General features: G+C 58.9%; 1 protein-coding gene across 1 annotated transcript in view; it reads left to right on the top strand.

Moving 5' to 3' along the window:
- Positions 1–15,997, top strand: part of LOC119090020 (protocadherin Fat 1) — a 62,302-nt gene that overhangs the window by 5,865 nt on the left and 40,440 nt on the right. Inside the window, exons 4-6 of the mRNA XM_037212817.1 lie at positions 5,914–6,078; positions 12,391–12,546; positions 14,508–14,709. Coding sequence (XP_037068712.1) covers positions 5,914–6,078; positions 12,391–12,546; positions 14,508–14,709 — 523 coding nt within the window. The remainder of the gene's footprint in view (positions 1–5,913; positions 6,079–12,390; positions 12,547–14,507; positions 14,710–15,997) is intronic.

The following is a 15,997-nucleotide window of genomic DNA, read 5'->3' as shown; positions in this document are numbered from 1 at the left end:
ACACAACTCAGAACACCCAGCGCTGCCTCCCCTGCCAAGACTCGTTGTGATCACTTGTCCACTGTCGTGCTGTGGACAGCGTCCGCGCGACAGCGGCAGCGGCTACGACAGCGGCTGCGGCTGCGGCTGCGGCTGCGGCTGCGGCTGCGGCTGCGGCTGCGTTAATGGATGCGATAATGCGACGTTGTCACTGGATGACAAGTGACTGACGTGAACTTCGTGGTGGGGTCAGACAGTGGACGACGCGGAGCTGCCTGGCCGGGCAATGATCAGCGACTGTTCTGTCGCAGCTCGTGGACTAATCGTGCTTACTTGAGAAGTTAGGCCAATAGAAATAGAAGCTCTTGCATGTAAGAAGCGCTCACAACTGCAAACACAAATCACGAAATTAGAAGCGTATTTTCCTCAGCACTTCCGCGACCCATATCATAGACACGTGTTCTCTTTCGCATAATGTATCGCCAAAACCCGACAAGGTTCCTAATGCCAACGATTCGCGCGATTTTCGCATACGGTGGTGGAAGCGCCGATGCCTTGTCCACCACGCGCTATTTCCGCCCATCGGGTAGCTCACGACAGCCCGGCGACTGGCGGGCCGCCGGCTGCTGACCGTTACACACATGCCGCATCTCTAGTCAGGGGCCGCTGGTCGTCTGGGAATCCCTGCGTCCAAGGACGGACAGAAAATAGGATCCCTTAATCTGTGGGACCGTGTTTGAAACATGCCGGAAGAGTGCGGCTGCCGCAGAGTAAGCAGAGTAGTTTATTCAGGCCCGCAGCCCGCAGCGAAAATGTCTCCCGAGCGTTTCAACCCCGACAGAGCCTCTCGCAAAACTCTGCGGAGTGGTGCTGGCATTGGCTAGTGAATGGACCATGCGGCGGTTTATGTCCTTCGAATGCATTCATAAAGCGGTTGGTTCCGCCCAGCGGGGAATGAATAGTTTTAGTTTGGTTGTGGTTTGAGTCGCGGTCGTGGCCCCACGTGTAGGCCGGGGCGCTGACCTGACGCCGCCACCTCGCCACCTCGCTACCGTAACCAGTCCTGCACCGCGAGGGAGCGGCGTCAGGCGAGAGGCGAGGTCGCCTCTCCAGGCGCCGGCCGTCCCGGGGCGCAGGGCCGTGTCTGAGGCGGCGCAGGTCCGGTCAGAAGCTAGGCGCCAGGCGCCAGGCGCAGGCGGGGTAGAGCTCGGCGCCGCCGACGCCAGCCCCTACGCCGGCGCTGACGTTTCGCGCGTGTTTGACGTGGCGAATCAGGTTTCCGGCACATTTCCGCTCGGCCGCCGGTCAAGCGGCGCGAGCAATAACACGGCCCGCTGCGCCGCGCCGCAGCACGCCCGAGACGGCCGCACGGCGCTCCGCACCCGCCGCGTGGCCGTCCGTTCGCGCGCCTGCGCCTCCCGGGGTGTTATGACGTTTTGGCGCTGAACTGGGGCGGACGGCGATGGACACGGCAAGTCAGACTTCCGGGTGGCTCTTTAACGCCGCGCAGGTGGCGCCGGTAGCGCCGAGGCCGGCGGCGTCCGTGGTCGCGGCCGAGGCGGGCCGTGTCGGTCGCCATCAGGAGGCGACGGGGGACGGGTGGCGCCGAGGCCTGTGGCGTCCGTGGTCGCGGCCGGGGCGGGCCGTGTCGGTCGTCGTCAGGAGGCGACGAGGGACGGGTGACAGGCGCGATGAGTTTTCAGGGCCGCGGAAGCCGCAGGGACGCGAAACACACGACGTTTCGGAGCCGTCGTGGACCCCACAAAGCCGTGAGGCGCACCAGGCCGCTGAGCGCGCCGGTAGCGTGGCCCTCCGAGGCGCGCAGCCCAGCCTTCTCCCTACTGTTCGGCGGGCCGGCATCCCAAAAGGCCGGGTTGACCACAAGAAAGCAGGCTGTTCGGGCCTCAGTGTCAGCGACATGCCCACAGTCCATGAAGCTCGCAGGGACGCGTCGAGTGTCTGCACTCGCGTCTGCAGTCACCACGACCGCTAGCGTTTGGCGGCAGTCTGCGAGTCGGCAGTTGGCACGGATGGGTGGACGGGACGGGGCGGGGACGGCTGGAGCTCGCCTCACGACTGGTTTGGATCAGGCCGGCCAGGCCTGAAGCCGGGCCGGCTCGGCTCTTCGGCGCACCGCCGATCGCGTGATAGGGAAAACCAGGCCTCTGATTACCGCTATAAAAGACCCGCACTTCCGGCTGCATCGCCTAACGCTCCGCCGGGCACCACAAAGCCGCACATGTATCACATGTACCATACTGACGTGACAATCACCACATCCATTTTATCATGTTCCCATGGCAGCCAGCGCTGCTGGTGGCCCGGGCTCTCTCTGCAGCCCGGCGGCAGTGGTCGGCCGCCGGCGCTGGCTCGGTGACGGCCCTCAGCGGGGGCTCGGCTCGCCCGCCGCTCCGGCGCGCTAGGCCGGTGATTACGAGCGGCGGTGAGGGCACCGGCCAGCCAATTAGCGGCCGTTCCAGACCACAGGCTCGGTCGGGAGACGACGGCGGACGCTTTGCTGCACTGACCGGACCACACGGGTGGCGGCCGGCCGGACTGCTCGGACCGGACCACACGGGTGCAGTGGGTCGGACTGCTCGGACTAGATCACACGGGTGCAGTCGGTCGGACTGCTCGGGCCGGACCACACGGGTGGGGGCCGGCCGGACTGCTCGGACCGGACCACACGGTTGGCGGTCGGTCGGACCACTCGGACCGGAGCACTCGGGAACGGTCGGTCGGACCGCACTGACCGCACCACACGGGACCGATCGGTCGGACTGCGGTGACCGGACCTTACGGAAGCGGTCGATCGGACCGCGCTGACCGGACCACACGGGTGCAGTCGGTCGGACTGCTCGGACCGGACCACACGGGTGCAGTCGATCGGACCGCGCTGGCCGGACCACACGGATACAGTCGGTCGGACTGCTCGGACCGGACCACACAGGTGCAGTCGGTCGGACTGCACTGACCGGACCACACGGGTGCAGTCAGTCGGACTGCACTGACCGAACCACGTGGGCGCGGTCCGTCGACCGCGCTGGCTCGGATTACCACGATAAAATCCGGCCGCCACGCCGCTCCGCTCTATCGGCCGGTTGCGCTCGGGTGTAGCCCTACCGCAGGGCCAGCACGTCTGGAGCTGGGGCCGCGGTAGTCGCCCCACACCGGCAGATGGGAAGTCATCACCGGACTTCAGGTATGCGTGCCGCACGCTGGTCGCTGCCTCGCCGGGGGGCCGGCAGGAGCCGGGACCACACGGGGAGCAGCCCTATTGTTCTCGCGACGCTTAGTGAAACTGACGGCCACTTTGAATACGGATGACCGCGGGGCTCTTGAGAATTCAGCTAATGTGTTGTTTGTTGGGTACACGCTAACAGCCCTCTGATGTAGCCATCACATTTATTGTTTACTGTGCGGCTCTTGCCCCCGAATCGTCAAGCGAAAGGCTCTGCAGTCAAGTGAGAAGTAAGAAGATAATGACAATCCCCCAACTTCCACTGGCTGAAGCGGACAGCATGCTGCACGGCCGGCCACAGGACGGCTTCACGATGGGTCTCGTGGTGCCACCGCAGCTCGCAGTCAATCAACCGCAGCTGCGCCGCCGCTGTCGGGCGGAGCCGGGGCACTGCCGGGCCGGAGCGGACCGCGGAGGGCGTGCAGGACGGCGTCTGAACAGGTGGCGTCCGAGCAGCGGTCTGCAGACACCGCCGCCCATTAGCCGGGTCTCCCGGCGGCCTTTGTCCGGCGGGATGGGTCGGCGCTGCTGGCCGGCCGCGGCTGGTCCGCAGCCGCTGCGCCGCGCACCGGACCGAGCCGCGGCCGCAGCCCCAGCTGCCGGCACAAACGCCGCCCATTAGGCTAATTTCTGTCTCCGCGCTGTGGTGTGGGCGCTCGGGCTCAGCTCATAGGGTTCTGTGCGCGCTAATTTCGTAGCGCTTTGAGTTAGTGAAGCTCTTAAATCATCACCGTCGGTGGTGGACTCAGCGGACGGAAATGACGTCTCGCTAAGCGTATTTCGCCGCGTTTTCTGTCGCAAATCCAGTCTTAATCCGGCCGTGAGGTATGCGCGGCGTCTGTGTGGCGACGTGGGCCGACGCACGCGGACACGTGCCAGCCCCGGTGCCTACGCCGCGCCTCGGGCATGGCCGACTGGGTCGCGTCGATGCACCCCTCTTAATCACCCCGCCCCGGACGTCGAGTGGGCGCCGACCGTTCGTGCCCGTGAGCGCCTGTTGAATCAGTCGCGCTAACTGTGGACGACACGGCGCGGCCTGGCCGTGCAGTCGGCAGAGTCACGTGGTCGGCGTGCCGCTCGCTGCTGCGCTGCTGTCTGCGGCAGGGGTCCGGAGGTCATCGCTCTCGCTCAGCCACGCCGTGCCGTTCTTTACGGTGGACTAATCTGACGCCCGCCATGATTTGTCTCGGAGATTGCTCGCGTTTTGCTGGCGTAAGTGGCCACTGGAACGACCGGGAGGTTCTGGAAACTTTTTGAGATAATTCGCCGCCGCAGCGCGGGCCGCATGCAAACAAGGCACATTAACATGGCAGACTGGCAAAAACAGAGCGGCCCGCTAAGCTGTGACGGTGTCGCCCCATCCGCTCTCATCGTATGCCCGAAAGGCAACCGACGGAAGCGGGACGGCCTGGGAGGCGGGAGCGGCCGCTCTCTCGGGGAACCCGGCTCCACAGAAATAGGGCGGGGCGCATTCTGTCGGTGCCACGTGAGAATGGCCGAGGCTTGCGTGTTCTGTGGCGCCAGGGGATAGTGACTAGTGACTGGGTTTGCGGTGCTTGCTGCCACTCTAGAGATAGTGACTGGGTTGCGGTGCTTGCTGCCACCTTCGGCGTGTGAGCCGGCCGGCACTGGAGACGAGTCGGCTCCGGCGATTGCGAAGGTAGACGGCGGAGGCGACCCCGGGCGCTTTCCCGGCAACACCCGTGCGTCATCCCCATCCACTTCCACGTGACCTGCACACAGCGTTTTGGCGCACAATTTTGTTGAGCTTTTGTTGAAATGTAGAGCTACGGAAGACAAACGACGCGCCGTGACCCAGACGCCGGGCAGTGCTGCCACCCGCCTGTCTCCTGGCTGCCCAGCCAAACGACAGCACGACATCATGGAAACGAACTTCTGGAGCAAAGACGGCATGGAGCAGCAGCTTGCGTGCCGTTCTTATACCGCCGCTGTTTTCAGGGTCCCACTAGGAAACCGGAGCTTGTTTGGCATGAACGTTACCAACAGGCTGTTTGCGTGAGGCTCACGCGAAAGAGCGGGGTTGGCAATCCCAGCTGGACAATCTCCGCCGCGAACGAGACCCTCCAATAGCGTTTAATGGTCCGAGGCCCGCTCGGCATCACCCGAAATGCATGCCAAACGACGGCCATACGTCACAGCCTCGTAAACTGACGTCATTGATGTGGCGTCACTGCTTCTGAGCCGTTACATTGAGGGAATAAAGCATCCGTCGGCCGTTGCCAGACTGCTTTGTAAAAAGCACGCCCGTGTGTAAGTCGGGTCCGTGCTCTCGATGACACCGCGTCGTGATATGTGATGTGATCCCCTCTGACACCGTCCTCTGGTCCGACAGGTGACGGTGTCGGACTGGGGAGCACCGGCCCTGACCTCCACGGTCCGGGTCATGACCCCTCTGACACTGTCCTCTGGTCCGACAGGTGACGGTGTCGGACTGGGGAGCACCGCCCCTGACCTCCACGGTCCGGGTCATGACCCCTCTGACACTGTCCTCTGGTCCGACAGGTGACGGTGTCGGACTGGGGAGCACCGGCCCTGACCTCCACGGCCCGGGTCATGACCCCTCTGACACTGTCCTCTGGTCCGACAGGTGACGGTGTCGGACTGGGGAGCACCGGTCCTGACCTCCACGGCCCGGGTCACGACCCCTCTGACACTGTCCTCTGGTCCGACAGGTGACGGTGTCGGACTGGGGAGCACCGGCCCTGACCTCCACGGCCCGGGTCATGGTCACCGTGCTGGACGAGAACGACTCGCCCCCGGTGTTCTCTGAGCGGCTCTACCGGGTCCAGGTGCCGCTGGGACCGGCGCTCAGTCGGCCCAACGCCTCCATCTTCCAGGTCAGGTCTCGTCCATTGACAGGCCAGGGGTGCCGTTGACGGGGCGCTGGCACTTAAATGGCGGATCGCCGTGGCTATTTTGCAACATTACCGGCTGCAAAGCCGTCCAGCGCACTGCTTTTGAAGGCTATTCCGTGATAACAGGCCGTTTAACGGCCTCGTTTCTATGCACATTAACTGCCGTAAACCAGTTGATCATTTCATATGCTCAGCTAATGTGACCCGAAAATGAGCTCATCGTACTCGTTCCTCGTGAGAAACGGAACGATAAGGAAGTTGCGAACATTTCTCGTTGATCCCAAGTGAATGGATTGTTTGGTGTTTTGCGTGACCTTTTGAACGCAGCATGACCTCGGCTCGTGTTTTGTAGAACTGGCGACCAAGGCCAAGTCGCGTGGTGGTCTGGGCCATGTCGTGTGGCGACCGAGGCCATGTCGCGTGGTGACCTGAGCATAGCGGTGTGAAATATTGGTCAACGCTCAGCTCACCTGGCCGTTGTTCTTTCACATAGGGTTTAATCGACTATACAGCTACGTTTTTTGCGTCAATGTTACTCGGCGAACGGCGTGAATGGCGGTAGCTCGGAACAATGACCGTCACCTCCGGCTTCAGCGCCTGCGCAGAAACGGCCCTTAAACCGTGTGTTTTTAGTCGGGCGCTGCCGACACAAAGACCGCCAATTGTTCGCCTGCGGTGCGCGGTTCGGCGCCAAGCCTCGCACCTGGACGCCCTCCCCCTCGTCCGCCGACATGTCGACACCGTCCCTGTACCGTTGCCGTGTCCGCGGCTACAGTGTGACGGGACCGGGGCACGGCGTTGATTCTCATGTAAAGTGGGCCGGAGGGCCGGCCGGCGCGGAGGCGGGGCGCCGCGTGTAAACAGCCTTGTTATCGCCGCTATCGTCGCCGACTGCATGTCGAGCGGACGCGGTGACGGGTACAGTCTCCGGGGAGGTCCGCCATGGGGAGGGGGCGGCGGGCCCGCATGCGAACCAGCGCCGACAGACGGCCGATGGCGGTCCGCCGCGCCGGGGCGGGATCGCCGCGAGGCTCCGCCGGGGCGGGGTCACCGCGAGGCTTCGCCGGGCCGGGATCACCGCGAGGCTCCGCCGGCGCGGGGACGGAGCGGCACAGCCGGCTCTGTGGCTGCGGGGTGGAGATGGTATCGGCACCCCTGCCGCCCCGCGCCCGCAGCACTGTCCGGGTTGGGATTGGCCGGTGCCTGGGGCAGGCGGGCTGGCACTCCTCGCTCCGCCTGTATCTGGTAGAGAATCATCTCATAGTCCTCCTCGCAGCCGCGCGGTTTCCAGGTAGTCCGCGATTTGCGTGTTCCGTTTCTCTATCTGCAGCCAGCTGGCTGGCTGATGTCTCGCTGCTGTCCATGACCATCTAATGTTCAGCGAGCCGTTTCTGTTATCCCTCCCTGGTCGCATGACGTCGTGGTATCCATCCTCGATCAGGCGGTATGTGGACAGTGCCTTTTGCAGGCTGTGTTCTGTTCAAACCACTGTAAAGTTATTGTCCTCGCCCCTTGGCAGCCAATGTCCTTTTATTCGTCCCTTTTCAGCTAATAAGAACCACGCCATCCCTGGTCAGCCGATGCTTTGTCACCGGCTCCTGGTCAGCTGATGTTTTGTTACCGGCCCCAGAGTCACGTTCTGTTTGTCACCCGTGTGGCTGTTGTTCATGTGTACCCTATGTACTGTTGCCCGCCCGTGGTCAGGCGATGCGCAGGTTCTTGTTCCTGGTCCTTGGTGAGCTGCTGTCTTGTCACCTGTCCCTGGTCAGCTATTATCCTGTTATCAGTCCCTGGTCACCTGCTGTCCTTTTACCCGCCTCAGTCGGCTACTGTCCTGTTGTCCGTGCCTGGTCGGCTGCTGTCCTGTTATCAGTCCGTGGTCATCTGCGGTCCTGTTCCCGTCCCTGGTCAACCGCCGTCTTATTAACCGTTCCTGGTCAACTGCTATCCTGTTGCCCGTCGCTGGCCAGCTGCTGACTGCCCTGTCGCCCGCTCCCCTAGCATGTCCCTAGCACCCTGTGGGCGGCCAATATCCTGTCGCCCGTAGTCGGTCATCCCGTCTCCATTGTCGCTGATTGGCTGCCGTGGCCGGCGCGGCGTCACTGATCCGCAGCCGGCCGGCCGTCAACAAATGGGCACTGACGGCAATGGCTCTCGGCGGCGGCCGCTGGCCGGCCGCCAGCACGTGCCTCCGCGGCCAGTGCGTGCGGAATATGACCGGCCTGGCCGGCGGCCGCTGACCTGCCCCGCTGGGCGCGTATTTATAGGTGACGCGGTGCCGGTCGCGGTGACTTGTGGCCTTTCGCGGCGGCGTGTTCTGCGAGACTGGTGCACGATATTGTGCCATTTGTTCGAGGAGACAAAGAAAGATGGACACCCGCCTGGCTTGGTATGGATATTCGCACACCGTTTCTGAGACTAATTGTTCGTTTCACTGGCGGTCGATGCGCGTGTTACGGCCCACTGGTTGCGAGTGGCGGATCCAGGATTTCGTTAAGGGGGTCACCTCGCAGGAGTGTGTGTCCTCTGCAGTTTGGGTACCCCTCCTTTCGACCATTAAGTTTAAGATTCTTGTGTCTGCTGTTTTGTTAAACGGGAAGCCATCTTTCTGTGCGCAGCCCTAAAAAACAAGCGTGTCGCGTCTATGCATATAAGGAGCGCGCCCATTTTCTTTAGATTATTGTGCATCCTACCATTTTGACTTTAAGTCTTGCAGATAAAGCTTGGTAAAGTAAGTTAAGATTAGCTGCTAAATACCAGCAAAATCCGGCACGACACTTAATGCCAAGGATGGATGTAGCCAGCCAGTTTCCAGCGGCTAACGTACTAGTCCATGTAATCAGCCGCTGGCTTATGACTAAAGCATAGTGTTGGTTTGGCTGTAACAGGGGGTGTCAGTTTTTGTAAATTATTGGGAGGCCCGAACCGAAGGTCCGACAACCTACCCCCCCCTCCCATTTTTTCACCGGATTTATCCCGCTTTATTTTGATCAAACTCAGTATATGTTTATAATGTTTGCATAATTTATAAAGCCTTTAATGTAAGTAGAATAGGAGTTATGCAGGAATGGATCCAGGAATGGGAAGAATCCATGGAGGGCTCCGAATCGAACAAGAGTGCCTCGGAAGGTTGACATATAGGGCCCCGACAACAGCGAAGGCCCTTCCCTCCCCCTTCCCTCGAGAAAATGCAAAGGAATTGAGGGCAACCTGGAAGACTTTTTAGAGATTGGAGTGTCCCAGACAGTGGGCATGTGTGGTCCCAGCAACAGCGCAGGATCCATGGACAGTGTATTGAACCCGAAAGAAAACCTCCCCAACCGCCATACTGTCGAATCAGTAAAGGGTAATTTTAGTGTGCTCAAGGCCTTTTAATTTTGCCTGTAACACTTTCTGGTCTCCTGCTGGCCCATAAATGTCCAATTTACTGTGCTTTGTGCTCAAAACCCCGGGACCTTTCCGGTGGTTACGGACCCCTTCGGAATGTATGGGCTCCCTCGGGACCCATGGACCATGGAGAGGGGCATGGTTCCGCCCCCCCCCCCCCCCCCCCCCTATGCGTCCGCCACTCCTGGTTGTGCTTCTGTCTTCCTGATGTCTTCTTGCGCAGTATACCCGTGTGTCACAAACGATGTTGCGTGCTCATGCCCGGATATTGCACTGGCAGTTCCACCCGTAATGACATGTCGTCTACGGTTGGGTGCCGCACAATCTGTGCGCACACTGTGGACGCAACATATGGAGACGCGCGGCTTAAGCTAAGAACTTTCTTAGTTTGCCGACTAAGCTTCGTCGAATGCCCCCTCCGTTGTTATGAAATTTGATTGGATTCCCACTCAACGGCTGCACGTCTTCTTGGAGGTTTAGGAGACTTCGGAGGAGCGCCGGAATTAATCTCAGTTGGCATAGTTCCAGCAGTGCTCGTAACACATGGCGCTCGGATATATCTGTGGGCTCCGGGATTAGAATGCAGCATATTTGGAATCATAGCGCCGGTCGCTGAATAGCTTGCAACCGAGGTACTTGTCACTGAAATGTAACTACGTTTGCATTAGCTCGAAATGGCAATGGGCCTGATGAAAGAAATGTCCTATTTCAGCCACTCACAATGCTTGCGCGTCACATCGGCTGTGACGTTTCGGCCGCACGTTCTGAGTCAGCTCAATTCTGTAGTCATGCGGCGTCACTCTGCCATCAGTGCAGCGTCCCGTGACGCGTCCGCGAACACCCCAGCAGCGCCTCCGGCTGCCAGTCATGGGATGTCACTCTGCCATCAGTGCAGCGTGCCGTGACGCGTCCCCGACAGCCCAGCAGCACTACCGGCTGCCAGTTATGCAGCATCACTCTGCCATCAATGCAGCGTCTCGTGACGTGTCCCAGCCCATGACTGGCAGCCCAGCTGCCTGTCCTGCGGTGCCCCACTGACGTCCCGGCGGCGCGGCTCCGACAGCGCGCCAGCGCCGGCGCCGTCCCATAATCCGGTCTCCTCGTCACGGAGCCCCGGGACGCCCATGAGTCAACCCTGGCGGCGGCTCGTGACGTCCCCGGACACGGTGACCGACTGACGCGATAGCGCACGAAAAGCGGCTCTCGAGGCTCGCGAACGAGGCAGCGGCGCTGCTATGGACTAGGCGGGCGACCGCGCCGGCGGCGCGCCTCCTCGTCCCGGCACCGGCTCCAGCTCCACCGTTAAGCGTCCAATAATCCCACGGTACCGGTCGCGGGTGTCTGCAGCCCTCCGCTGCCGCCCTGTTGCGTCCGATCCCGCAGGCTCGAGCGGGAGGGGTCGGAGAAAGGATTAGTGTGTTCCGACTGACGTCCATTGTGGCTTGGAATGCGCCTCGTTTAAGTCGCGTTGAGCGGTGATCACTTCCTGTGAATCTTCAGGTATGCATAGTTCTCCTTGCGTCCAGACTAGCCATAGTCTTGTAGCTAGGTGGTTAGTTTCTTAGGTCACTATTCTGCATTGCTGCAAGTTTCTTAGATCACCATTCTGTATTGCTGCACTCTTGTAAAGTTTGCGAAGAAAACAGAAGCTCCGTTGTCTGGGGGTCCCCAACCACTTGCCAGAAATATACCGGATACATGCCGTTGGAGAAACTCGGGCGTTCCCTTGGAAACATTATTTTCTCCGCAGGTGACGCGAGAAGGCAACTATCAACTCTCTCTGGGATGTCATTCACTGGCCAGTTCCACGGAAAGTCATTTCCTTTCCTCCGGCGCCATGGTCCAGGGGTAATTGTATCAGACAGCTACACGTTCTCCGCCCGGCTCAACGAAGATTTGCGGGATCAGGCAGTCGGCCTATCCAATGAATCTCGCCTGGTGCGGCTTGCATCGCCCGATTTTTGCCGTGGTGTCGACCTTCCCGCCATTTCATGTTCGAACGGCGTTCAGACGCTTTTGTTTGAGTTTCTTCTCCTGCGGGTGTGATCCACTGTTGTTCAGACGCTAGCGGATTGTTATTCGCCCGTAGAACTCCATACGACAAAGAAGCTGCTCACATTCGTCTCGGTGACACGAGCGATTTCTTGCAGTGGTGCCTCCTGTCCTTGTCAGTAAGCATTCGGCGTCGTGCACCGCTATGATCATTTGGGAGAAGGCCTTCTGGTCCGTATATTCCGGCTCTACCGAGCCGCTCATGGCGTGGCGCACCGGTTCCGTGTTCCCACCGTCACGCCGCCGGTCCCCGTCATTAACGTCACACCCCTGTCCCCGTCCGTAGCATCACACCTTTGGTCTCTGTCATTAACGCCACACCCCGTGACCTGTCAGTGACACTACATCCGTTCAGCCCAGCTGTTGCCTTCTGCCCTGCGTGCGAAAGTGAAAAAGTGTTTGGTGCTTGTTCTACCGCCCAAATTACATCCCGCTATCCTGCCGCTGAAGTGGCCGTTACCGAGCAGCCGCCATGGTAGCTGCCTGCCGCTGACGTGGCTGTTACCCTGCCGCTAACGTGACTGTTACCCTGCCGCTGACGTGACTGTTACCCTGTCGCCGACGTGGCTATTACCATGCCGCTGACGTGACTGTCACCCTGCCGCTGACATGACTGCTACCTTGCCGCTGACGGGACTGTAACCCTGCCGCTGACGTGACCGTTACGCTGCCGCGGACGTGACTGTTACCCTGCGACTGACGTGGCTACGCTGCCGCTGACGTGACTATTACCCTTTCGCTGACGTAACTGTTCCCCTGCCGCTGATGTGACCGTTCCCCTGCGACTGACGTGACTGCTGCCCTGCCGCTGACGTGGCTGCTACCCTGCCGCTGACGTAGTTGGCACCCGGGCAGGTGATTGCGCACGACGAGGACGCCGGCGTGAACGCCGAGCTGCGCTACTCGATCGTGTCGACGGACGGCCTGCGTCTGACCATCGAGCCGCGGCTGGGCCAGCTGCGGCTGCCGACGGACGGGGCGCCCATCGCCGCCGGCAAACACCAGCTGACCGTGAGTTATGGACGGCTAGTGGCCGGCACCGGCAGGGCCGACTGGCCAGGGCGTTGCACTGTGCGATGAGCGACTGGACGCCGAGCGATTACAGCGCCTGTCAGGCCTAGGCTGCCGCCCAGTTTATAGCGACAGCTGCGCTCTGCACTGCAGTCACACCATGCTGTGCATTGCACGCTCAGCCGACCGTAAGTGCGTCCGTTTGCGACAGCTTGCAATTTGAGGGACTAACAACAGATCGTCGAGCAGTTCCATGGCTTGTTGTGGACCTGGATGGTGTGCTGTTATTGCTGTGTAACGGCCCGGGTGAGTGTCATGGGAAACGTTTTGTTGACATCCACAGCCTTCTAAGTTAGCGTTCTGTATAGTGTATTGCCTTGTTCTGTGGAGCATTGTTCCTGCTGTGTTTTCGCGGCTTGCGGCCAGACGCAGCATCACTCCTCGTTAGCCGTTGTTACTTGACTCATATCTAAAAAGTATGCATCAAATTGAGTCACGTGCATGATACTAGTACTGCTAGATCCATTGCTGATCTCAGGAGACCCGGACGCAGTGATACTTTCAGGACTTCAAACTAATTGCAAACGTGTGCGACAACAACGAACTTATTTCCGCTGGGACGAAAGTTATTGATGAGCTGTTGTGGTTGACTGCAGGAGAAATCTGCAGAATGCTTCATGTGTGAATTCGAACATAACGAACAGTATGCAATAAAGTATGCTACCATATACTGCACGACATTTTTACCATGTGTAGCGTTAGGCCACCATTCAATAGCTTAAATCCTTACGTTCCAGTATTCCCTTGTCTCCAAAAAGCAGAGAATGTTCGTTTCCACCGAAATTAAAGTCAACATTACGTTGCCGTACTTGAATGCGGAGAAATAATGCGCAGCTTTTTAAGTTGAAATTTAAGCATAGCGACTAATAAATGATGAAAGTAATTCCATGCAGTGCACCACATTTCGGTCATGCATTTGTCGCTAGGCCAGGCGGCGTTTGAATCCTTATTCAATGGCTTTTTCGTTCCAGCATTCCTTTGCTCGCAAAGAAAAGTATGGTCCTGACGTAAGCGCCGCAACGAGACGGAAATTACGACCAGACTCGCTGTTCCCATTCCAGTGGCTTTCCATTTCAGTGTCATACGTATATTTTGAATGAGGAAAACGCACTGCACAAAGGGAAATGCATCTGAATTTGAACTTATTTTCTTTGGGGTGTGGCGGTGGTGCTGCGGGCAGTCTTCCTGGTGTTTCATGGCATTGTTGGTTGCATAAGAATTAGCACTGAAAGATGCCCCTGCCACCACATGTGAACACGTTAGCCTGTTGCAGTAATGCCGAGATCCCTTACTCTACCCAGGGAGGAAAATGCTAACCCTGGGCTTCCGCCTCTTTCCTGGGGAAGAATCAGGACAACAGTGAGCTGTTCATATCAAACTTTGTTGCTGTTCTCGAACAGTTGTGCTACTTCGAGGGTTGAATTTTGACCCCCATTCGGGTGCGTGTCAGCAGTGAGGCCCAGCTGACTCGGTTGAAAGCGATAAACGTGTCGGCACTGAGGTCTCTTGTTGTTTCGAGGCGAAGACTGCGTTCAGAAGCACTATTAAGTCTGTATCTGTTGTGACCGCGTGCAACGGTAATTAACAGTGATCGTTCACTCAGCGTCATCCCATTGTTCTCTCGTTACGGCGACATACGGTGGCGTGGTTACCGCTGAAGCCCCCGCTGTCCGCAAGCAGGGACAGCAGACGGTTGTTGGCACAGTCATAGTGTTTGGCTGCGCTGTTTGCGCATCAAGGCGACAGACCACAGTCTGGGCAGCATCGAAGCTCGGCCATTGCCCCACCCAGGTCAGGGCAGTGGACAGCTGTGCTGTTACCACCGAGCTCTCCCGTTGTCGCCAGATGACGGCGGCGCATTGTGGCCAGTTGCTCACGCTGAGCGCCTTTTCTGTGTCCAGGTGCGGGCGACGGACGGCGGCAAGCCGGTGCGCTCGTCGGTGGCGCGGGTGCTGCTCACCGTGCTGGAGGAGGGGCCGCCGCCGCCCCACCCGCCCCGGGTGGACCTGCCTGAACGGGCCGTCCAGGTGTTCGAGACGGACCCGGTCGGCCACCTCGTCATCCTGGCCACTGCCAACGCCTCGCTGCTCTTCAGTATCGCTGGTGAGGAGCAGAGCTTTTGGGCCGTGGTGAGCTGCGTGTCCTCTCTCAATACGTCATGCTAGCCACCGCCAATGCCTCGCTGCTCTTCAGTATCGCTGGTGAGGGTCAGGACTGGGCGATGATCGGTTGTGCCCCTCTCATCACGTCATCCTGGCTTCCGTCAATGCCACGCTGCCCTGCATTATTATTGGTGATAGACAGGGCACTGGGAGAGTTAGATGTACCCTCTTTCATCACATCACTCCCGTCAATCAAGGATGTTCAGCTTGTTGAGCGGCACGTGTGATCCCCTTTAGGTGTATGGGTAGGTGAGACAGCGTTCGCGGAAAATTTCTAGAAGCCTGGAAACGCTTCTGAGATTTGTTTTCTCAAGTAGCATGCGTTGTCACGTGAAAAGCCCGCCCGTCCGTGTGATGCTATTAAACTGCTTATGGAAACCTTATTCCCGGGCTGTCACGTTTCATTGATAAATGCCATTAAGTGACTTGAACTGAACTGTGAACTATGTAACTATCTATGAACTATCGCATGAACGACGCATGAACTATCGCATGAGTGACGCATGAACTACACGCATGAACCGTCGCGGAGAACAAACTGTCGGATGACGAGGAGTTTACGGACGAGACTCTAGATCGAGCGAGTTCAGCCGGAAAATGGTGGAGCAGACTCAGCCCCAGAGACACGGCGCTAGCCGTGCCTCGCGTAACTATGAACAACACCTTTGACGGCCTGACATGCTTGCAGCCGGTGGCCGCAGCTTCGTGCAGTTTCCAGCAACAATTTATGCAATTTTGTTTAAGTTGTGCACGCTTTTTCCATACTAATTACATGTGTTCCATTGACACCGGAAGCGTACAATTCGCGATGTTTGTAGAGTTTGCATAACACGGTTCCCAACAGGGCTTGGATCACGGTGGCTCGGCTTCCAGCGAGTCACCAATATCGACACCAATGTTATATATAACATAATATATAGTCACGACACCAATATCGCCTGATTCGGGAGAGCACACCAGGCAAGCACACCGGCAGAAAAGTGGAACGACTTGCGTGGCCGGCTTCGGTCTCCCGGAAGCAAAATACGCATCCACCAGTTTTTGGCGTTTTGAAGGATTGATGTCATATCTCACCAACCAGAACAGGCAATAATTGAAGCCATCTGTGTGGGCCAAGGCACCGGTTGCCAATCACTGACGATCTCAACACTGTCGAGCCCATAATAAGGCTACTAATCGGCTGAATAGCGAAAAATGTCGCGCTTTTTAAAATCAGTCTGGCGTATAAT

This window comes from Pollicipes pollicipes, unplaced genomic scaffold (genome assembly GCF_011947565.3).
Source record: "Pollicipes pollicipes isolate AB1234 unplaced genomic scaffold, Ppol_2.1 Scaffold_3087;HRSCAF=3621_pilon_pilon_pilon, whole genome shotgun sequence".
NCBI classification, from domain to species: domain Eukaryota; kingdom Metazoa; phylum Arthropoda; class Thecostraca; order Pollicipedomorpha; family Pollicipedidae; genus Pollicipes; species Pollicipes pollicipes.
Note: the sequence above shows the minus strand (reverse complement) of the source record. Positions and strands in the feature narration are given on the sequence as shown.